We start from the raw sequence: 17,156 nt of genomic DNA, 5'->3' as shown, positions 1-17,156 counted from the left end.
TTTAAGTAAAATATAATAAATACTAAATTAAGATAAATAAATACTATGAATGTGATCGTAATTTTGAAAAATAAAAATTTTAATTTATCAATTATTACTATATATTATATTAATAAATTTTCCATGTGTCCAGTACTAATAATTTTAATTTTACTGTAATTTGATTCTTTAACCCTAATTTCATTCCACCATCATCTTGCATCATCAATAGGAATCTGTCTCCTTATTTCCTCTATTTCCTCCAGACCCTAACTCGAAACATACATAACCTACTTCTTAATATTTTTATTTTAATTCACTAATACAATAAAAATACAAAAAAGAAAATGAAATTCGCCAATACATTAACGGCTTCAATATCCGCCGTTCGGTTCCCAAACATTCACCATTCAATTCGCTTCCCACTGAAGCATTCTCCTTTGTGCTGTTGGGGAAGACGAACAAGGATGTCTCGGTCGCCATCAAATTCCACAATTAGGAATTTTTCATCATCAATAAGCAACGAAGAATCTTTGGTTTCACCTAAGCCAAAGCAGCAGCAACAGCACCCGTGGCTCATTGTTGGGCTCGGTAACCCCGGCAAGCAGTACAATGGCACTCGACACAATGTATGTATGTGTGTCTGCGCGCGCGTGTGTATACATATTGTTTTTTCAAACTTTGGATTTATAATTTAATTTAATTTAATTTAGAGGGTCTATTTTATTTTATTTTGTTATTGTTATTTTCAGGTGGGATTTGAAATGGTGGATGCAATTGCTGAAGCTGAAGGAATATCTGTGAGCTCTGTTAATTTTAAAGCCCATTTTGGAAAAGGTTTATTTCACTTTCTTAACGATTCTATAAACTATTTTAAATTGGCTTTAATGTTTCACTCACAAAGTTAATAGTTATTGTTGAGAATTTTAAAACAATATCTACGAAAGGTTTGTTATTTGGTTGATTTTGTGCATCATAGTGGGGTTCTATTATGTGGGTTGATAATGAAATATAAGTTACTTAGCATCCTGTTAGAAGGTTATACACATTGGCATTCATAGATATCAAATCAACATACTTTATCTCTGGAGTTATCATGGCAGGGAGGAATTGTGTATGTAGTTTGTTTTATTTCTTAGTTCCGACTTCTTATCGTTTTCAATATAATATCTCAACATTTTATTGTTCTATTTTTAAGGTTTTATCGGAAATGTTCCAGTAATGCTTGCGAAACCACAAACTTTTATGAACGCAAGTGGTCAGTCTGTAAGTATGTTCATCTCGAAATACCTCATTTGTATTGGCTTTCAGGACTTATCTTTTGGTTTACGTATTAGTGATTTTTCATGTGACTGGTTGATTTGGACTCGTTTTGAAGGTTGGGTCCATTGTATCCTATTACAAGATTCCATTGAAGCAAGTACTCGTGGTAAGATTTCTTTATCCATTGTTCAGATATTTGCTTTTCTCTAAAGTTAGATACTTCACATTGACCTAATTACAGCTTTTCTGAACAGCGCCAGAACATTTTTATTTTGTTTTATAGATATTCGATGACTTAGATTTGCCTTTTTCCAAAATGCGTCTGCTGCCAAAAGGTGGACATGGAGGACACAATGGGTATAAATTTTGACACTGTTTTCCTGCTAATGTATCAGTTTTATCTTTTGCAATTCATTATTGTATGGAAGATATAAACCAACATTAATATTGCAAAACATGGTTAACATCTCCCTGTTATTTCCCTTGGGGAGTGCTAGGAGCAGCTATAGAAACTAGAATTGTCTTACATTCCTTTATTATTTTGATTTGAACTTTTTTATCCAATTATGAGGAAGAGTCATGGTTAAGTCAGTGATGGGCATAGGCAAATAGGAGAGAGCAGTATAAATCTGTGGCTCTGAAATCAACTGTAGGTACCCAAGAGGCAGCCTTGTTCATAATTTTTCATGGCATCATAATGCAGATTCTGTGCTTTGATAGGTTTTTGTGGGAGTCATTTGACTCACCCATCATACTTGTCAGATCCCGCCTCAATTGCATAGTGACACTGAGATACAAATCTTTTAATTTCCCAACTCTTTTTTGCACTAAATTCTGTGTTCTTTCAAAAAATGAACACTAGATCTTTATGAGAACAAGTTAATACACAGCCACCTTTGCTATTTTTGTCCTTTTCCCTCTCTTTGGACCAGTAGGTTATAAAATTTATCACACTATAGGGAAAAGATATTGAAAGCTAAATCTCAATTTTATCCTTTGGAAAGCACATGGTGTCATGGTGACATGGTATACGATATTTAAATTTCCTTTCCCTGCATCAGATGTTTGGGTATAGTTGATAGATATTTATGCTGCTCCACTTATCTAAAGTTTTGAAGTTTTCTATATTAAATTCTATTAGACCGATTCATTTCGGATATTTGGAACCATCCGGGCATGTGGTATCATTTCGTTTAGTGATCTTTATAATCAGTTAAGATTTGAATAAGAATAGATATCTATTTGAGTTGGCACCTTTCTGCTTCAAAAGGTATCACATTTATTGCCGTTTATATAAAAGCTGGAGATTATGTGCAGATTTCTAGCAGTTTTTGCTTTTCACTGAAAAAAAATTCCTGATACTAAGTCTGCTAACTTGTTTGATTGGTTATTTTTTGCTTTTCCTTGCAGCATGAGGAGTATCATTGACCACTTTAAAGGGAGCCGTGAATTTCCTCGTTTAAGAATTGGTATGTTTCAAAAGCACTGTAGTTATATTTAAAACTAGAAAATAGAACCGCGCTTCACGCGGCTTTAAAAAAAGAATTTAGTATTATCCTTTTTTCTTACTTTACACTTGATGAAATTGATAAAAAATATGAATTGATTTTTTTTTAAGATGAGGCAGCCTTATAAAAAACAAAAAAAGCTATTAGCCAGCAATACAAATAAAGAAGTAACGCAAGATAAAGAATAAAATGACATAATATATTATAGAGTAATTTTATTCATTCCAATTGTGTGTGTACAAAACAAAAAGATGAGCTCTCCTTTTATAGTTACATAATCACTCCATGAAATTAATGAAAAATTATGGATCATAATTTCTTGTGAGATAGTGGGAGTTACAGGGAAGCTAAATGTTGCTAATAGGAGATAGTGGGGAGACTAAGAGATATATGTTATGAACATCTACATTTATTTTAATAAATTCATAACACTGCCCCTTGAATGTTCATTACAAAGAATATGCCTTATTAAAATCTTTACATAATTGTTATTGTGTAATAACAATTAAATTAATTATGAGAAGATGAAAAGCCAAATCTAAAAAAAAATTCTATATTTATTAGATAATAAAGAATATACAAAGATGAGAAATGGTGATGCCACATCACCTTCTCTAGTCCCAGCTTTATATATATATATAGATATATATATAGATATAGATATAGATTATTTTAATAAATTCATAACACTCCCCCTTGGATGTTCATTATAAAGAATATGCCTCATTAAAATCTTTACATAATTGTTATTGTGTAATAACAATCAAATTAATTATGAGAAGATGAAAAGCCAAATTTTAAAAAAAAATTCTCTATTTATTAGATAATAGAGAATATACAAAGATGAGAAATGGTGATTGCACATCACCTCCTCAAGTCCCAGTTTTATATATATATATAGATAGATAGATGCTTTTTGCTATATTTAGTGTATTCACCAGATTTGCAATAATGTTCCTAGGGATTGGACGGCCACCTGGGAAAATGGATAGTGTAAATTTTGTGCTTCGCCCTTTCAGTAAACAAGAGCGTCAAGAGGTTTGCAAAGCTTTTTTCTTGCGAACATAAATGATAATTTTCTATATGGGTACTGGATTCTAACATCTTTGTATAAACATCTTTCAGTTGGATTTTACATTTCAACAAGGTGTTGAAGCAGTGCGGATTCTTTTGCTTGAAGGTTTTAATAAAGCCGCTACATTTGTTAACACAGCAAAGCCAATGGAACAACTTAGTTAACTTACTGGTAAGTTATCATTATTTTTGTAATTACAAAGTGGATGTGCTCGGGGAAAAGTGATTATGCATTGTATCAATCCTTGTTCCCCTTGTGAGACAAACTGGGTAATCGATGTTTCATGCCTCCATTTTTTTTTATTGAAGTAGCAGCAACAAGTCATTAGTTATTCATTTTAGGACTTTATTTAGTTCAATTCCATCTTTTTTATTGGAGCACTTCTTGCTTAAAAGAGGGAGTGCTGTCCCTGTTATGGCTGTAAGATTCTGGTGCATATATAAATTTTATTGTTCAAAATCAATTACGGTAGTAGTTATGACCCCAAAAAAAAAATTGTTAAATGAGATTAGTAGTTGAAGCATGGTTTACTAAGATTTTAAGGTTTTTTTTTTACCCCTCCAACTAATTGCATTTAAAGTTTTGGAACTTTAGAATCTGAAGATTGGATAGCAATATTTATTATTATCATTAAACTTTGGATTTTAAGAATATGAAGATGAGATATCAGTCTTCATAATCATTACTTCTTGAAACAAAAAATCTACGTTATCATTAAAGACGTTGCATTATTATGCAATAATCCTATACAAGAACATCATATTTTGGTGAGATCAAAGCCAAATAGAGTAATGCATTTGGGTAAATGTTTGTTTTAATTCCTATATATATATATATATATTTTAAAAAAAGTCTTAAGATACCCATGTTGTTAAATATGTTACACTTTTGCTCTTGTTTTTTTTTTACAATAATACCCTTGTAATAATATTTTTGTTTTCTTGAGGATACAAATGAAAATAGAAAAATTTTAATTTATTAAGTTAGCCTTGAAAATAATATAATAATTTTCACAAATTTTTATGTTATTATTTTACCTTTAGGATTAATTCGGTAAATTAATTTCTTATAAGAATAACTATTAGTTAAATTTTTGTAAGGATATTGAACATTGCTTTTAAGTTATGTGGTATTAATTAATTTATAAATAAATTATTAGTAAGATTGTTGCACGGGTATAAAAAATATTAATTCTTTTATAGTGATATTCGTTGGTTAATTTGTTAATTAATTTTTTACAAGTAAATAATTAATGTCTAGAATATTATTAGAAGGGTATTATTGTAAAAATAATAAAAAGTAAGAATGTAACATAAAAATGTTTTAAAAAAAGTAAGAGTAAGATTGTAACATTTTAAATTCCAATAACGTTTTGAGACAATTTTTAAAATGTTTAAATAGCACAGTGCATCACAAAGGTCAGAATATCTCTCCTCAAGTTCTATAATATACTTTTAGAAGTTTACTTTAAGGAAAATAGTGATTTAATAAAATTTGACAAATCTTTTGAGTTTTTATTAGTTAAAGTATGCTCTCTTTATGCACATTAACAAAATGACCCGGACCGTAACAGATGCATGGGTACAACTAGTTTTTTTATTAACGGAAACCCTTATGAACTTACTTACATTAGAATTAGAGAAAACTAATTTTTTTTTTTATGTAATAGTCTAATAAAAAAACCAATTGTGCCCGAGAATAACAAATTACTAAATAGATCAACAAGTTGAACAATATTTGATTGGTTTGATTTGAATGACATTTTTCACTTACAATATCACAATAGCTGAGGTTGATAGAATAGGTTGGTGTGTGTGTATAAAATAGATCACCTCATGAAATCCTTTTTCAGTTATATTTATTTTACTTTCGAAACTATCTTTTTTTTAATACACTCTTTGAATTTTTTAATTAATTTTTTTGTTATTAAAACTCAAAGTAGTGTTTGTTATTTTTTTTTTCTTTTGCAATCTTATAATAAATTTGTGTAATTTATTTTTGTTTGATAGGAAGTGACAAGTAGAAAAAAAAAAGATTGACTATGAATATAAGTAATTTGTTAAAAAAAGATTTATATGTATTTGACTTTTATTGATTCTTAGCTGTAAGGTTTTTAAGGATAATGAAGGGTACTAGTAGCTTTATTTATTTATTTATTTATTTTTACATTTTTTCTCAAATAAAAAAGACTGTGAACAAAATTTAAATCATTTTTTTAGCTTCTAAAATGTACTTTCTTAAATTTTGAACTCAGATGATATTTCATCGTACCTTGTGAGAAACTATCACCGCCAAATCTTTCCCAAAAACTAAAATTTAAACGAAGAAAATCCGAGAAGATTAGCTAGTTATAGTGACGTGTTCATGACACTGGGCTTATAAATGCTTGTTTCGTGTCACCTATACCTTCAGACCAAAATTTGTTCACTTTTGAGTCGTTAACTTCATCTTTCCTCTCAACTTTTCTCAAGTTTGAGAGAATTTTCTGTATCTTTTCTATAATACACAAAAGTATATTAAACACTTGCACATATGGATATATGGTATCAGAACTATTCCCATGTACAATGCAAAGAGTTAAAAAACCCATCAATCTCAAGAAATATTCCAAAATTGAGAGAAAGCAATAATATATTTTACTAATGCAATAATCGAATTAGCGATTGACCCGGATTCTGATCCCATCGGTGTCATGCATCATGCCCAAGTATGTTCTATCGTCTCTTGTAGCTCTTTCAGTTGTTATAATTTGTGGTAGTATTCCTGACTAATTTTCGTCTTAATTATAACCATATTCTCAACTTGTTTCTAATTTCCCTTTTAAAACAGCTACATAAGCAGGCGTTTGGCTGGTAAAGATTGAACAATGGATAGTTTAATCAGCGCGCTGGCAGGACAAAGAAGCCCATAAGAGCTGCTCTTAATAGAGACCCTGTGATAATCTTCCAATTCAGCTTCTGCATATTATCTCGAGTTATCTCACCATTGCAGACTTTCTCGCCTTCGGTTATGTTTGCTAAGATTGGAGGGGAAAAAAAAAAAGTTTCCAAGAAACCAAACAGGAAGTTGATGTCATCACAACAACCACCTCTTATGAGTTACATGTCATTAAGAGCAAAGCAATTGCTTGCTTGGTGTTTCAAGTGGGCACTTGATCATTGCAGATTTTCTCAGGAATATTTGGCTCATTAATCCTGTTACAGGAGGCCAAATATATTATGAGCAGAAATGATCAAGCTGTCATTGTAGCTCTATCCCCTGATCTTTTTCTAAAAGATTTATTTGACCCGATTAATGTCTTGGCGCGTGCTACGTCATCCCTTATTGGAAAATTTACAAAAATAACCTTAAAAATTTATTATTTTCACAACTAGCCCTCTAAACTCTTTTCTATCAACATTAGTCAAAAATCCTCCCAAGTGCTGAAAATACCCCTCCCATAACTCCTCCCTCTCCTCTCTCTCTCTCTCTCTCTCTCTCTCTCTCTCTCTCTCTCTCTCTCTCTGCCGAATTCTCTCCCAACGTGTTCACTCGTCGCCAACAGCCTCCCGGAGTCCATTCTCGGCAGCCAACATCACCAAAATTTCGGTTAAGAGCTGAAATTAAATATTAGGTCAAAAACCCTAGATTTCTATTTTCTATTTTTCTTCTATGTTGTGGTTTTTGTGTTGTATTGGTGATGGTGAGTGAAGATTGAAGGGTTTGTGATGTTGATTGCATGGGTGAAGTTGTTGGTGTGGTGCATAGGTAAAGAAGTTGTCGTGGGCGTGGATTAGATTGAGTGATAGCGCGCGATCTGCGATCAGGTGTGACAGGTACGATGTAGTGCATGCTCGACAGGCAGTCTATCGCACCAAATTACAGTTTTTTTTTGTTAAGTTAATTTCTCTTTTATTTTGTTGTAAATACAATCTAATAATGTTATAAATATTACAGATCCATGGCGAAATCAGAAGTATCGAGAAACGAATTGGGCAAGATGAGTTAGCTTATACCGATCACTTCTCGGGGTGAATTTCGAGCATGTGTAACTTTTCTACAGTCGTAAAAGCCATTGAGTGGAAATTAATAAAATGGCAGTTGCGTTTGTTCAAGGATGACATATTTGGGTATTTCTTGGAGTGCTGAAACTTTCCGTTCAGTAGTGTAATTTTGTACAATGTTTTGCTTAGGCAAGTGGCCCATGGAGAATACAAGGGGGAGGATCAGTTATGGTTTCAAATTGGTGAGCATTTGATACACTTGTCAATTGGAGAATGGTGCTTGTTACTGGACTTTCCTATGGTGTAGATATCACACTAACAAATAAGAAAACGATGCATAGGCTACTGAATGCATATTTTGATGGTTTGTTTCGCAACATCAATCTTAAGCAATTCGATGCATTATTTGAGGAGTTGGACTTCGAGGCTATGAATGCATTAAAGCATTAAAAATCGCGCTCTTTGATTTTGCGGACAGAGTTCTAAGTGGAAGAAAAGGCCACTGTTAAATCAATTTCTCATGGCTTAACGAAGTCAATGATATATATCACTTTTGAAATCGTCCATGGGGTCGTTTGTCGTGGAAAATGATATACGAGAGTCTTGACAATGCACTGAACAAGAAAGACGAGAAATTTAAGACGACTCGATTGGAAAAGCCAAATCATAAAATTGAAAAGTACAATATTTACGGCTTTACGTTCGGGTTCAGGTGAGTTGTTTTTTTTTATTAATAAGTTTTGTAACATTAAATATTTAATGGTAGTTTTAATTGCTTTCTCACTTTGGTTGTTGCATGCTTGGATTTATGAAGCGATCGGAGGTCTGCCGTCAGCATGGGTTGTGAAAACGAAGAAGAAGATTCTCCGCATCGTGCAATAGAAGCCCATGGCTACTTTTAAAATAAAATTTGCTGAGATTTATTTGTTCTTGAATGACGAATCTCGCCTTGTAATTAATATGTATTGGTAGATATATATTATTATTTTTTATATTACTAAATTCGAGTTTTTGTACACTTAATTAAAATTTTCGGTTGAATTCATGGCAGGGAGATGTTTTACAAACCCTTGAGTCGGATGCAAAGGAGAGTCGCAAAAAATATTAGCTTACTGTGAATGATTACATGCCACGTTGTTGGTTATTTTAACTTAATTGCTATTGATGTTAATGTGCAAGTGTACACAACAAGTAATAAAATGATGAATATTCAAGATCGTCTCCACAGGGACTGATGTTGCTAGAAGTGCTACAACAATTACGACAGTGCAAACTTCTTTCTATCTAAAAAAATATAAACAAAGTTGATTGACTAATAAGATTAACAACTTAACAAAGTAAATGCAATGATGAATGTAAATTGGACGGTTTGCACAAAAAGAATTCAATAAGAATAAGGTAGTTGAATGATCAAACTCTCTGGATGGGATGATCGTTTTGTTCAAACTAAAACCAGTTGCTGCAGCAACTCTTATAGCACTGGGAAAAATTACCTTGCATCCTCAACTGTTGCTTGTTGGACTTCTCATACCCTTATGCAGCCTAACAATGATTAGTTGTTATATCACATTAAATATGATGTTATAAACATATACTCTCTCTACTCTACAAGATGAATCTCTATATCTAGTTCATCACAAATTTTAACTCAAGTGTGGCCCTTTTGAGACTCAAGTTAAATTCAATACAGGAAACTTGACTTAAGATCAAATATTATTTTAATAAGGGAAATTATCATTGCACCATCTTTCTTTTTGCATTTGTATCAACTAGCCACTTTTGCATTAACACTATTAAATAATTTTAATAAAATGACAATTTTACCCCCAAATAAATTAAAAAATTATTTTATGTTATAAAAACTTTTAAAATTAAAAATTATAATTATAAAAATATCCCTAAATTTAATATAAAAAAATAAATTCCAAATAGAGGTGTTCAACTGATTTTTACTAAATTTAGATTTTACAAAATTTTAATAATTCTTTTTGTTAAAAATTATAATTTTACAAAATTTTTATAAAAATAAATGAATTTATTCATGAAAAATTTATAATTTTGTAAACTTTTATTAAAATAACTGAATTTATTTCTTAAAAGAATAAATCCTAAAATTTTAATAATTTAGGGGATTTTTATTAAATCCCAAAATTTTGTAAGTATTTTTATAATTATAATTTTATATTAAAATAATTTTCATTAAAAATAAAAATTTAATTTTGGGATTTATTTTTATTAAATTTAGGGATATTTTTATCATTATATATTTTTATTTTATAAAATTTTTATAAAATAAAATGGTCTTTTAATTTATTTGGGGGTAAAATTATCATTTTATTAAAATTATTTAATAGTGTTAATGCAAAAGTGGCTAGTTGATACAAATGTGAAAAGAAAGACGGTGCAAAGTACATACTAGAATTTTGTAGTGGTTGGATGAACAAAAGATAAAATAAATGTGGTGCAAAGATAATTTATCTTTTAATAATTTCCACTAAGACATGCCCTTTTGTGGCTCTCTCTTAACTTGAATCATTAAATGAGAGGTCAACTGAAATAATGATTGTAATAAAAGTTATTAAAACAAAATGCTACAACAATCTTGCAGCAACTCATAACAACAGTTAAAAACCCATCTAGATTGTTTGTCACTCAACTACAATCAAATTTAGTTCATAACTTGTAAAAAAAAACTAATAGCAAAATATTAGCCATGAAATACATCATTTCAATCGAAGAATAAGTAAGGAGACAAGTAAAGAATGATGAAAATTGAATCCAAATAGCTCTGCAGAGTTTTTTCTTTAATGGTGCAGACTTGTTCTCTCTTGAATTATGCTTCTTCCTTCTTTTTCTCTTGATTTTTTCGATGTTCATTCCCGGCTGCTTTTCCATATGATGCGTGCTCCTTTTATAATTGAAAATTAGGGTAAACGAAAGCCTAGGGTATGCATGAGTCATATTAGGAAACTACTAATTGCAATTCTGCAAGTATCCCGTGTGAAATTTTCTCTGTCGTTGTTCCAGGATTGCTACAGCAATGGTTGCTACAGCAACAACTACAGTAACTACACTATTCCAGATTTATTTCAATTCTTTTGTAGTCATGTTCTTTCCTTACTTTTGCGAGCCTATTGTATCAACATTCCTTCCTTAAAATTTGAGCTTCTGGACACCTACAATTATGCACTCAATCTAAGCACGAATTATTCTAAATCAAACAAAATTTATTAAAAATAAACTAAAATGAATATTTATGCAAAATATAACAAAAATGCAATAAAAACACATCATTTACTCTCTAAGTAATATTAATTTAAGTTTAAAAGTGTCATGATAACTCTCATTTCATAGAGTTATCACACGTATTTCAGGCTAGATTCATAAGGTCAGTATCCTATAAGTACTATTATTTATTTAATCGAAATTATTGATTTTTCATTTACTTATTTTAAATGTTACTTTCTATAGCACCAACCTTCAATAAACACGTTGCCGCCCGTTACAAGGCAATCAGACAAGTATGATGACATACTGAGCCCAACACCAGAGCAGTGTCACGACACATCCGAGGGTGAGGTGCTTGTATATGACCATCAGGAGCAAACAAACAAGTCTGATGACGCACATGATTCCGAGGTTATAAATAATTTATTTTCCTCATAAATAAATCATTATAACAATCTGTTATTATAAAGAATTTATTTTTGTAATAGTCGAGGACAAAACAGTTTAATGATTATATGAGACGACGAATGGCCAAGATTGATCGTAACATTTATGCACTTAAGTCAGAATTTAAAGAATTTAAAGAAACCGTGGTGGGATTTATTGATTTACTATCAAAACATCCAACAAGGATTCTTCGATTGGATGCTCGTATGCGGTGAGTAAATTTAAATTTAACAACTATGTTCGTTTAGCTTTTAATTTGATAGTTGTTTAATATATTCATCTTGCCGAATGGATAGACCCCAGATGATTATGACGTGCATACTGATGTGAGCAATCAAAATTTTTCTACTCCCACGTCATTGTATAGTTTCTACGGGGATGTTAGTGGGGAGAGCGTGCAAGTCTTCACTGATGTGTCTTCAGGCATAGTAAGTTCGGCCGAGCGTACAGACTGTCGTATGTTTTTAATAGTCCTTACATTGTTTCTCCATTCAGGCGAGGAAAAAAACGTATGACCTCTACCTCCACCCCAAATCATGGACCATGCAATTGATATAAATACGAGTGTGGATATAAATACAGTTAGAGAATTGGAGGATTCAAGTCTGTATGATGAGTTTGACCGATGGTTCGCTGGCGATATGACAATGGATCAGAGGGTTCAACACTCGCGGTCGTTCTTTTAAGTAATTTTGGGCCATACTTTGATGGGATGGCTAGGTGATGAGTTTTTTTTTCCTAATTTATTTGAGTATTGTGGATTTGTGTATTATTTTTTCTTTTTAAATCGACATGTTTATGTTCCTCTACAGTATATTCACAAGTATTTTTGCTTAATTAGTGAAAAACAACTACAGTATCTGAATACCTTAGTTCAGCGTGTTACACATACAAACACATTTTTTTGGGTAACGTGCAGACATAACTTATAATTACTTTTTTATTTATTTATTATCTCTTAACGCCTTGAAGTTTTGTTAATTTATGCATTTTTGGGATATCTATGTACTAGGTGTTCTTGAATTAGATTTTAACGGTAGTCATGGGAAGTACTTTAGAAAGAAGATTGCAATTGACATATTTAATGACGATATTATATTATAAACCGTTGTAGTAATTCAAATGTTGAAACGTGAATTTTTTTTTCTAATTTGTGTACTTAAGTTTATATGATTTTAATGCTTACATTTTAATATAAAATAAAAAAATAAAATAAAATTTCATGATATATAAGTGTACAATACCCAAAAAAATAACAATTGTTTTAACATAATTACTTGAAACAATACAACTAACTTCGACTCGATGCAATAAGATTCTTACATCGCTTATGGTTATGTCCCGGTTCATTACACCACCTGCATCTAACAGTCCTCCAGTTAACGTCCTCGCTAGCCGAGGGTATTCTGAGCTGTTTACGACAACCAGGTGGTGGTGCCTCAACAAGTAGATAAACGTGCATCTCTTGAATTTCATCTGGAACTTCCCAATCAGTCACGTCGCCAACCAGCTCCACCGGTTGTGCATAAGCTATCGCCAACGATTCCTTAGTGTAAAAGTCCAAACAAAGGTTTATGTAATCCACTCGGACAGTCAGACAAGCCGCAATTGCATGAGCACAGACAAACTGATTAAGCTGAAATACTCTACAGGAGTAAGTTTTCTTTTGTATGTCAACTAAGCATTTTTTAATCCCACCACCTATAACTTGAAATCGATGCAGAGACACTGAGCGAACGATCATTCTTTCAGTCATAGTTCTCCTCTCAGTGACTATTTCATCTGTCCATGTTGTTAGCCGAGTACTCATTGATTTAGCTACAATTTTTCTATCATAAAACCATTGCTGCAATATTTTTCTAGAGTGATTAACAAGATGAGTAATAAGAAATTTTCGCAGTTCCCTCATGAAAGAATTAACGCTCTCCACGATGTCGGTGGTAAGTATACTGTACCTCCTACCTTTAAACTGAGACCTTGCCCAATTACACTTACCCACATTATCCTCTAAGTAATCAGCCGCACTCGAGTGGAGCATTTACAACCCTTCAAGTTGTTTTTTAAATTCTTCGTGTCCATATGCTTTTGCTGTATTAATAAAAGCAGGCTCAAATTCATCTTAAAGAGCTTTGGACATCCTGAACTTTGACTTAATGTTACATTTCACATGATAAAAACAAACGCCATGAGTTGTACTGTGAAATACTTTCAAAACGACTCTCCTTATGATAGTGTATCGATCAGGGATAATTACCAACTCCAGTCTATTGCTAATCATTCCATGTAACTTCATCATAAACCTTTCCCAAACATTATTGTTTTTTGAATCCATGACCCTAATGGCTAACAGATACAGTTGATTGTTACCTTCCAGACATGTTACCACGAACATGCTTCCACGATATAGTACCTTTAGATGAGTACTATCTACAGTAATGGCAGGTCGAATGTACTGCATAAAACCATTGATGGAAGATTCAAGTGCTACAAAGTAGTACAAGAAATTATTATTTCCATCCCACTTGAGGTGAGTGACTGTACCCCCATTCGCTTTAGTCAATACGTGAGAGTACTTAGGGAGCAAGTTATATGACTCTGCAGGGTTCCCTCAAACTATTTCAAAACCAACTTCTCTAGCCCAATATGCATGCAGGTATGTTAACTACACACCGTATTCCTACTGCATATCTATTGTGATGTCATTCGGAGTGTATATCCATTTTTCTTGAATATATTTATCTGCGACAATATAACCGACAACTCAGCTCCTTACTTGACGATGACCATCAACCAATACATCATTATGACAAGTGTGTACATTATCAATTCTCCTCACCACCCAATGACCATTATGCTCGTCGAACTTCTAATTCCTCGAATACGCCATTTACATGATTCCGAACAATAGTGAGCTTCAAAACTTGTCGTTGTAGACTATGCAGTCTTGAAAATCAAACTTTTCCCTAAAGGCAACCTTGCGTACTTGTAATATTAACTCATTCTTCTCAGTGAATAGCTTACCTACACTGATATCATTTGAGTTAGAACTGCTAAGAAAGCTTGGAGCAACCATGTTCGAAGGCAAAATTGGAGCAAGACTTGTGAGGGGGTCAATTCTCCTTCTCGAACCGGTCATTGGAGGAATAGATTGATTGTCTCTGTTATTCATAAAAATATCATCTTCACACTCATGAAATACTAACTAGGCAACCCAAGAGGGGGGGGTGAATTGGAATTTTAAAAATTATCTTAGGCAAACCACACAACAATTTAATCTATTGCCTTAATCAAATTGAAAACAATAAATTCAATAAAAGCACAATAATAAATGAGTAAGGTAAGAGAAAGCAAACTCAAGGATTTTTACGTGGTTCGACAATCCTCGCCTACGTCCACGCCTCCAAGCACACCGGGCTTGAGGATTTCACTAAGCTAGCCTCCCAAGGCTTCAAACGCTTACAATTGACTTCCAAGGTGTCAATGGACCTTTACAACAAGAGATTATCCCCAATCTCTTAACCCAAGTGTATCCCAACACTTACAATCTTTTAACTTGATTTTACAAAAAGGATTACAAATGAATCTCTCTCACACAATGTATTTGATCACAAGTGAAAGCTCAATGTGTGAATGAATGAGATGAATACAAAGATTTAAAGCTCATTGAAAGTTGTATTCTCTATATTTTGCTCAATGATGATCGTTGGAATTGCTCTTGTTTGAATTGGATTGAGCTTATTTATAGTTGGAGCTGAAAAACTAGCCGTTATAGACTGTCGGACAGAAAACGGTTCGCCGTTAACCCTAAACGGTTAACCGTTTCGGTCGGTCAAAGTTACCGTTGGGCTAATTTTCAAATAAACGGTTAGCCGTTTAGGCTTACCCTTTCGCCGTTAATTTCCAGAGACCTGCAAAACAAATTTGGTTTAACCATTCTTACTAAACGGTTCAAGGTTAGCAAACTGGAAATAATCGGTTAACCGTTTTCAATAAACGGTTCACCGTTAGTTTCTAGAATCATCATATTAACAATACTTTAAAGAACATGCTTTCTGGAAATTATCGGTTAGCCTTTTTAAATAAACGGTTAGCCGTTTGCTACAGTGATTGCTACAGTAACCTGCACAGTGCACTATTTTCTAAAATTACAGTTTGACCCCAAAACTTTACAAAACTGTACCATAGCCCAACACGTCATGAAACTTTGCAAATAGGTCCAATTTCAGAATTTTTAAGTAATGCTTTGTTAATCCCAAAACTTTTTGAAATTATGTTATAGCCCAAAAATGCTATGACACTTTTCAAATAAGTCCTTTACCAAAATTCAAGCAATACTTGTTTATTTCAAAGTTTTCAAAATTCTTTCAATTAAACCATAAACTTTGAAAAACAATCAATTTCATAAAATCATTTTTCCATTAAGAATGAAACATTTATAATGTGAAACTAATGATTTATTTAAAAAGAATAAAAACAATCAATTTCATAAAATCATTTTTCCATTAAATACAAAACATTTATAATGTGAAAATAATGATTTATTTAAAAGAATATTAAATAATTTGAGCTTAAAAGATTAATCATTCTTAACTTTGTTTGTTATCATCAAAATCAATATTATGGAAACATATATGTTAACAACTCATCCTATGCTGAAACAACGAAATATTAGAAGGACCAACACCTCCATCATCACCTGCATTATTGAAATAAGTGGCTTTCATACTATTACAATGTTCTGCACAGACATTATCCGCCTCTGCGTTGCTAATATCACCAACATGATCATCATTGTCGTGGAAATCATTATTGTGATATGGAGAATACCGTTACTCCAACGACGTCGTTAGTGGTGATACATCTTCTCTAATATCCGCTAATGTAATGTCGTTGTCATCAATGTTGTCATTATTGTCGTGGAGTGGAGAGTAATATTGCTGCAACAACATCGTCCTTGGCAGCACATTCTCTTTAATACTGGGGCCAGACATATTTACTCTAAATGAAGTTTCTGTTTCAACGGGTGGCTCAAGATCTTCGATCGAAACTCGAGAAGATGTGGTAACGAATATAGGAATGCATCCATAGTTGGCCACATCGGATGTCATATGTAATACAACCCTCACCATTTCATCATTAAATATGTCCATGGGCAGTGCACATGTACGATAGAATGTGTTACTAGATCTCAAAGTTGTCTTCATTGTGATACTATAGTCATTAGGATTTATTTGTAAGACCCCATATACTCTTGCTAAAAACTTATAGAACAGACAATTTTTCCCAACAAAAAAACTGTATTTTTTCCATTCTCATACTCCATACAGCCATCCCTTAACTGAATGTGTTACTAGCCCTCAATTGTATATCGCACTGAAACTCTCGCAAGTTGATAAAATACATCTTACCACTCGGTGATGTGGATTGGTGTTGAATTAGTGTTGGATCCGATGGATTATGCTGTATTTGATCAGAGTTCACTGTTACCATTCGCCATCGGCATTTGTCGTTGCCGTTTGCCGTTGCCAGTGATGATTTAAGAGTGTAAGGCTGCGTTTGTTTTGATAAAGGAGGAGAAGAAAAGTAGGTTTTAGTTTGTAAGCAATGGTAATTTAGAGAGAAAACCTTGTGTTTGGCTAATGTTGATAGAAAAAAGTTTGGAGGGCTAATTGT

General features: G+C 32.4%; 1 protein-coding gene and 1 long non-coding RNA gene across 2 annotated transcripts; both read left to right on the top strand.

Moving 5' to 3' along the window:
• Positions 1-189: 189 nt before the first annotated feature.
• LOC102620100 (peptidyl-tRNA hydrolase, chloroplastic) lies at positions 190-4,288 on the top strand. The gene is made up of 8 exons (XM_006485706.4): positions 190-608; positions 732-816; positions 1,178-1,245; positions 1,358-1,408; positions 1,526-1,599; positions 2,653-2,711; positions 3,712-3,788; positions 3,876-4,288. The coding sequence occupies exons 1-8, from the start codon at positions 327-329 to the stop codon at positions 3,987-3,989; spliced, it is 810 nt and encodes a 269-aa protein (XP_006485769.2). The 5' UTR covers positions 190-326; the 3' UTR covers positions 3,990-4,288.
• A 737-nt stretch (positions 4,289-5,025) lies between these two features.
• LOC127901461 (uncharacterized) lies at positions 5,026-8,975 on the top strand. The gene is made up of 3 exons (XR_008053616.1): positions 5,026-7,640; positions 7,762-8,520; positions 8,623-8,975. It is a non-coding gene; the product is annotated as an uncharacterized LOC127901461 (long non-coding RNA).
• The last annotated feature ends 8,181 nt before the right edge of the window (positions 8,976-17,156 follow it).

The sequence above is a fragment of the Citrus sinensis genome, chromosome 3, assembly GCF_022201045.2.
Source record: "Citrus sinensis cultivar Valencia sweet orange chromosome 3, DVS_A1.0, whole genome shotgun sequence".
Lineage (NCBI taxonomy): Eukaryota > Viridiplantae > Streptophyta > Magnoliopsida > Sapindales > Rutaceae > Citrus > Citrus sinensis.
Note: the sequence above shows the minus strand (reverse complement) of the source record. Positions and strands in the feature narration are given on the sequence as shown.